This window comes from Protomyctophum parallelum, assembly GCF_964188405.1.
Source record: "Protomyctophum parallelum genome assembly, chromosome: 23".
In the NCBI taxonomy this organism is placed as follows: Eukaryota; Metazoa; Chordata; class Actinopteri; order Myctophiformes; family Myctophidae; genus Protomyctophum; species Protomyctophum parallelum.
Window position 1 is genome coordinate 29,048,358 of NC_139715.1, and position 7,209 is coordinate 29,055,566.

At 41.6% G+C, this 7,209-nt stretch overlaps 1 protein-coding gene across 4 annotated transcripts in view; it reads right to left on the reverse strand.

The window, feature by feature from the left end:
- Positions 1-2,802, reverse strand: part of slx9 (SLX9 ribosome biogenesis factor) — a 16,270-nt gene extending 13,468 nt beyond the window's left edge. For all 4 annotated transcript variants that reach the window (XR_014568864.1, XR_014568865.1, XR_014568866.1 and 1 more), the window contains exons 1-2: positions 2,457-2,802; positions 379-502 (exon numbers count right to left, since the gene is read on the reverse strand). Coding sequence is in view for 1 of the 4 variants with exons in the window: in XM_083758636.1 (XP_083614762.1) it covers positions 379-502; positions 2,457-2,678 (346 nt within the window). In the remaining 3 variants the exon portion in view is untranslated. The remainder of the gene's footprint in view (positions 1-378; positions 503-2,456) is intronic.
- Positions 2,803-7,209: the final 4,407 nt, after the last annotated feature.

Genomic DNA, 7,209 nt, shown 5'->3' on the forward strand with positions numbered 1-7,209 from the left:
AAACCAAATGGACCCTTGTTTGTCATTTCACACTCTCAAGTGTTAAAGATCTATAAGGGTCCATTTGGTTTAATTTTACACTCTCAAAGGTTAAAGCTAATACAGGCAACTTCCAGTGATTTCTGTCATTCTATTGGCCGAGTCATGTCACTTCAGGCTATGGGTTGTTGCTGCTCAGATCCTGATCGGATATCTGCGCTCCTCCTTATTGGCTAAATATGTAATTAAAAAATAAATAATTCCTATTGAATATCTTAGTTACAATGACATTTAAATTGAGTAAGGTTTTTCTAAATGTGCTAACCAGCCAGCAGCAGCAACATCCTCCTGAGTCCACGTTACCTTTGTCTGTAGGTGGCGCTGTGGCGACCACGTTACCTTTGTCTGTAGGTGGCGCTGTGGCGACCACGTCTGGAGCCTCTTCTATCTTCAGCGTCTGGACCAGCGCCTCGCGGCTGATCTTCGTCCCGGAGAATATCCCTGATGGAAAGGAGCTCAGCGTCTGTGTGTTAATGAGGAGGACACACCTGATATTAATGTGTGTTAATGAGGAGGACACACCTGATATTAATGTGTGTTAACGAGGACACACATCTGATATTAATTTGTGTTAACGAGGAGGACATACCTGATATTAATGTGTGTTAACGAGAGGGACACACCTGATATTAATGTGTGTTAACGAGGACACACACCTGATATTAATGTGTGTTAATGAGGAGGACACACCTGATATTAATGTGTGTTAACGAGGAGGACACACACCTGATATTAATGTGTGTCAACGAGGAGGACACACCTGATATTAATGTGTGTTAACGAGGACACACACCTGATATTAATGTGTGTTAACGAGGACACACACCTGATATTAATGTGTGTTAACGAGGACACACACCTGATATTAATGTGTTAACGAGGACACACACCTGATATTAATGTGTGTTAATGAGGACACACACCTGATATTAATGTGTTAACGAGGAGGACACACCTGATATTAATGTGTGTTAACGAGGAGGACACACCTGATATTAATGTGTGTTAACGAGGAGGACACACACGGCCAATTACATTTTAATTTTTTTAATACCGTTAAGATTCTTGACATTTACTTGACCATTAATTGTCTCTCAAGTAATTGTGATTAACGATTAAATTGTGTTTCTGACTGTTGTTGACCATTAGAACATTACGGATAGAAATTACATTTCTGCAAAGTTCCAAATGTATTTAACTCAATTGCCAAAAGTAGTGACAGTTTTCTGAAAAGCCCTGTGTTTCTGCGTCAGTGGTTCTCAAACATTTTCATGTCATGGCTAAGGACCCCCAATATTATAATTGGCCACCGACCCCCATCTGAAAATAATGTTGTTCCAGGGACCCCTAAGAAGCAAAGATTTTTGTTAGAAAAGTTTGCCATGAAAGAATATTATATTCAAAGAATTGCGACACATTTTCACGATTTTTCAAAAATATAGCAGACCTATCTGCTATTTTTCAATAGCTAAAGTATATGCCATTTCTAATTTGTATGGGACTAAATTAAACTGAATATACTTTTATAATATTTAATTTTAAAATACAAAATAAAAAAAACGTTCTCCCCTGTCCCTAAGCTTCATCTGTCTCAGCTAAGGGGGTCCCTGCTTCATCTCTCTGTCAGCTAAGGGGGTCCCTGCTTCATCTCTCTCTAAGCTAAGGGGTCCCTGCTTCATCTCTTTCTCAGCTAAGGGGGGCCCTGCTTCATCTCTCTGTCAGCTAAGGGGGTCCCTGCTTCATCTCTCTCTCAGCTAAGGGGTCCCTGCTTCATCTCTCTGTCAGCTAAGGGGGTCCCTGCTTCATCTCTCTGTCAGCTAAGGGGGTCCCTGCTTCATCTCTCTCTCAGCTAAGGGGTCCCTGCTTCATCTCTCTGTCAGCTAAGGGGGTCCCTGCTTCACCTCTCTCTCAGCTAAGGGGTCCCTGCTTCATGTCTCTGTCAGCTAAGGGGGTCCATGCTTCAACTCTCTCAGCTAAGGGGTCTCTGCTTCATCTGTCTCAGCTAAGGGGGTCCCTGCTTCATCTCTCTGTCAACTAAGGGGGTCCCTGCTTCATCTCTCTCAGCTAAGGGGTCCCTGCTTCATCTCTCTCAGCTAAGGGGTCCCTGCTTCATCTCTCTCAGCTAAGGGGGACCCTGCTTCATCTGTCTCAGCTAAGGTGGTCCCTGCTTCATCTCGCTCTCAGCTAAGGGGTCCTTGGACTGAAGATAAACACATTTGAACTGGGGACCCCCACCACAATAATCCTAGATTCGAACCGGGGACCCCCCAAAAGAATCCTGTCTGAACCCTGCGGACCCCTGAGAACCACCGGGCTTACCGGCGGACCCCTAGCTGAGAACCACAAAGGCGGACCCCTAGCTGAGAACCACATGCGGACCCCTAGCTGAGAACCACGGGGCTAACTGTGTTGTGTACCTGCTTGTTCTCCTTGATGGCGTCTTGGTGGCTGTTCTGCGTCTCCGGGGGTCTCGGCGGACCGCCCCCGGCCAGGGGTCCGCCGCCTGCACCCGGGGGTCCCCAGCAGCACCCAGACGGGGGTCCCGGGGCGGCGGACCCCCCCCAGGCAGCAGGCTGGAGCTGGATCCTCACAGCCTCCTGGTGTAGCTTCTGTCTGACATGCTTTATCTTCCCCACCATGTTGATTAGGACAGATTAATAATAATAATAATTATTGTTATTGTTTGTATGATGTATTGTTGTTGTTATTAAATGAGTGTTGTTGTGATGTCATCAGTGCACGAGGCTACTCTCCGCTCTGCTCGGTGTGTGAACACTAGTAGTGTTGCCAGACTGCGAGAGAGAAACAAGCAACCAGGTCTATCATGAAAACAAGCCCAACAGAAGCTAAAAATATATAGCTGATCTACAAGCTCAGAACAACGCCGCGTCGCATGCGTTGTGGTGGATCTTGTAGATCTGCTCAAAGTAATGTGGAATATATTTATATAATAACACAAATCCGGTGTGATTGATTGATTGACTTAAATTTGCGGCCTTGACTCCTTCAAAACCGCTCTCAAAGGGCACCGGACGCCTGCGATTCGAAACTGGCTCCCGTAAAGCGTGAACACCCCACTACCCCTCACTGTATATGTCACCTTTCCCTTTTTACCTCCTACATGATTTACTGTTTTGTTTTTTTAATATAGAAGTGTACTGTGTAAGCTATATTTGTACTTCTCTAAATGTTCTAATGAATTGAACATGGTGGACCCTCTTGTAAACAAGTGTAATGCTTTATGGTGTCGTCCACTCACAGGTAACAGTTTTTGTGCTTGAAATGTACTGTAATTCTGCAAACTGTTAATAAATACTTCAATCAATACAAGCAACTTTACAGGAAAACAAACCAAGGTCGCTTATAATAAGCAGACATGGCAACACTGACCGCTGGTGTTCCCTCTTAACAGGTCCGGGTAGAAACTAGAAACCGACGACGAGTGATTCCGCAATAATGGTTCCATTTCAATTTCAGTTTCTTTCAATTCAATTCAAATGAGCTTTAGTGGCATGAGAAAACATATGTTTACAATGCCAAAGCAAGTGTCAAAATATAGCCTAATAAAAAAAATATGGGGAATGCGCTGACTTTGTCTGAAAATGTAACATATTAGTTTAAATATTATTCTGCGTTCCATAAATATTATAGTATTACTATTAATATGAGTAGGCCTAATTATTATTCTACGTTCTTGATGTTTAAGAACAAATAAAAACATGTCTTCATTTATAAACACCACTAAAATTCATATTCTTGTTGTAGGCCTATATATAGTATGTGTATTGCATCCTGCATTTGTCCGTTGTCACCACAAGGTAGAAGCAAAGCCTATATTTTGCACGTACCTTGTATATAGGAGGGGCGCCCCTCAAAAAAATCACACCTGTAAGTGAGGGGCGTTCTTATCGTCACACATCACATTCCGTGCTCAGCAGTGTTGTTTTTGGCAGCAAAATTTGATTTCAGTTTTATGAATATTTTTTGAATATTGTTCATTTAGTTTCAGTTACATTGTATAGTCATGTGTGTGTTAAGTCTAGTTTTAGTCAACTAATATTGATATTTTAGTCGACTAAATCTACGGTTGATTTAGTCGACTAAAATGTATTTTGGCGGGCCTTAATTGATGCGGTCGTAATGTTGTTTACACTTGCTGAAAATAGCCGATCTACAAGCTCACACACTTGTAAAACTTGTAAATCTGCTATTTTCAGCATACAACCAAGTGTAAAATGACTTATACTGGATCTCTTCTCCACTTAGTCTAGTTTAGTTTTTATTTTGTTGACGAAATTGTCAGTATATTTAGTCTTAGTCTTATTTAGTCGTCTTAGTTTTAGTCGACGAAATCAACACTGGTGCTCAGCCAATCAAATCACTGTTGTTCAGTCAATGAAATCAGCCCATGTGGTACACTCCAAGCGTTAAATGAAAATCACATTTATTTGAATGGTGGAAAATGAATAATATGAGGTCCTTTACAGGAAAATAAAACACAGCTGTGTCACGGTGAGCTCCCCACATCATGTTATTATAGAATATAAAACACAGCTGTGCTTAACGTTAATCGCCCGGGTTAATTTAATCCATTAAATCATAGCGTCCAGCGATTTATAGCGACGGACCAACCGCTATCCTGGATGTAGCTGAAGTTATAGCTTGATGTAGCCAAAACACTCCCGAGGGGATCGACAACAACGGGAGGTATGATTAATTCTAACGCGACTAGCGACGCGACTAGCGACGGGACCGCGGTGGGCCGTCTGTGTTTTGTAATCTTTGCTTAGAATTGGACGGAATGATTTAGATCAAGGAGTCATTCACGTTTTAAGATTTTCGATCTCATCGGCTAAAATGGGGGAGGAACATTGTCGATGACGTCCCAACCGGAAATGACATTGAGTGTTGCGCAAACAGATGCTCCCAGCCTGTGGAGCGATGCGATCGCTTTTGATATCTTATCAATAAATCTCCATCCTTTTTATCAATCTCCACCCTGAGAGCTGGGCGTTACTAATTGATTGAACGGAGAACTCCGTCCTTGCCGCTCTTAAAGAAGGGTCCCGTGGGGGTCCAGAGACCACTGCCTGTAGCAAAAGGAACCAATCTTCTCCAGGTTTCCATATAATTATTTTATTGTTATGTAAAATCCTCAACAACATTATGGTAGAATGTGCTACGCTGCGTTTATGTAAAATACTGATAGGATACATATAGCCTGATCCACACACATCTATACTGGCACATATTTACTCTTAGAGGAATGGTTCACCCAAAAACAATGACAAAGCCAACTCGGATCGTGACAAATCATGACAACAAAAAACATAATAATATAACAATATTTTGTGCCGATCAAATAATTTGAAAGAAGAAAATAAAGGCAGGATACAACACTATTTGTTTTGTTTTTCTTCTTACTAATTATTTGATCGGCCCAAAACATTGTATAATTATTGTCATGATTTGTCACGATCCGAGTTGGCTTTGTCTGTGGCGTAACCGTCTTTAAATAAATACTTTTTGAAAGCCTATGGAGAAAATGAATATAGAGAATCATTTCCTGGGCCACTCGTCGTGTCACCATATATGGGAACAACTCAGGTTTGGGTACACAATGGATGACAACAAATAAAAGCACTCAATAATAATAATAATAATAATGATAATGATAATGATAATGATAATGATAATGATAATGATAATAATAATGTCTATCACACTCGATCCCTAACTAGTATAACTAATATATCTGTCTATAACTACACACATTTGGCATTGGATTCTGTCTCCTCTTTTATAGTGAATACTATGCTGACTCTGTGAATATATACTGTACATACAGTATATCATAATAATATATACTGTACATACAGTATATAATAATAATATATTATATATACTGTACATACAGTATATAATAATATATACTGTACATACGGGTACATCAGTGGTTCCCAACCCTTTTCATCTCAAGAACCCCCAAATTGACACTAATTATCCCCGCGGACCCCCATTTGAAGAGATAATGCCAGCGACCCCCATTTGAAGAGATAATGCCAGGGACCCCCATTTGAAGAGATAATGCCAGGGACCCCCATAAGAGAAGATTTTTACGGCTCTAGCAGTGATTCTGAACCATTTTAATTTCAAGGACCCCCAGTTTGACATGCATTAGTCTACAGACCCCCCCATATAATGGTATTTCTATGTCTGGGACCCGGATTTAAATAGTAAATTGGATCCTAACGGGTCCATTTGGTTCCATTTGTACACTCTCAGAGTTACAGACCCATAAGGCTCCATTTGGTTCCAAACTATCATTTCGATGGGGACCCCCTGGAACTCCCTCAAGGACCCCTGGGGGTCCCCGGACCCCACTTTGGGAACCACTGACGTACATGACGGGGACTGATCTGTCTCGTTTTCAGTGGCGTAAGTAAAGTACATTTATTTAAGTAAAGTACATTTATTTAAGTAAAGTACATTTGCTCGAGTGAGTTTTTACTTTACCGGAGTACTATTTCCAGTCACTACTTTTACTTCTACTCCACTACATCCCAGAGGCAAATATTGTACTTTTTTACTCCACTACAGTTATTTAGTGGAAAACCTTATAGTTGCCTATAGTTACTTTGCAGATATAAATTATTACATTTACAAAACATACATTAAACACTTCAGCCCAATTTTATACACTGTATGCTATTTGAATATCTACAAGCTCACAACGTGTCACATCGCAACGCGTTGCAAGCTTGTATAACAATAAGACAATGGTATTTCTTCATAGAGAAATGTTTACTTAAAAAATGTTTATCACATGATTTTTGTAATGCATTTCTTTCACCCAGTGTAAATTGTCTAATGTAATCCTGGGCGCTACACTCCCTCTGCCAACCTGGGGAGAGCAACGGACTGACCTCATGCTTCCTTCTATGCATGAGGAGTCCAAGCTGCTTCTTTTTCACCTGACGGGGGGAAGTTTCCCAGACCGGACGTAGCGCGTGGAAGGGACACGTTATTCCAACCAGTTCCTTTCCCTCCATCAGGCGCCCCGGCTGGCCAGGGGGAGGCAGTTTAGTGACCAGGATTACTGCATGTTTTTTGTGAGGGTACCTACCCTAGGGGACACGGGGTGAACATGTGAGGGTACCTACCCTAGGG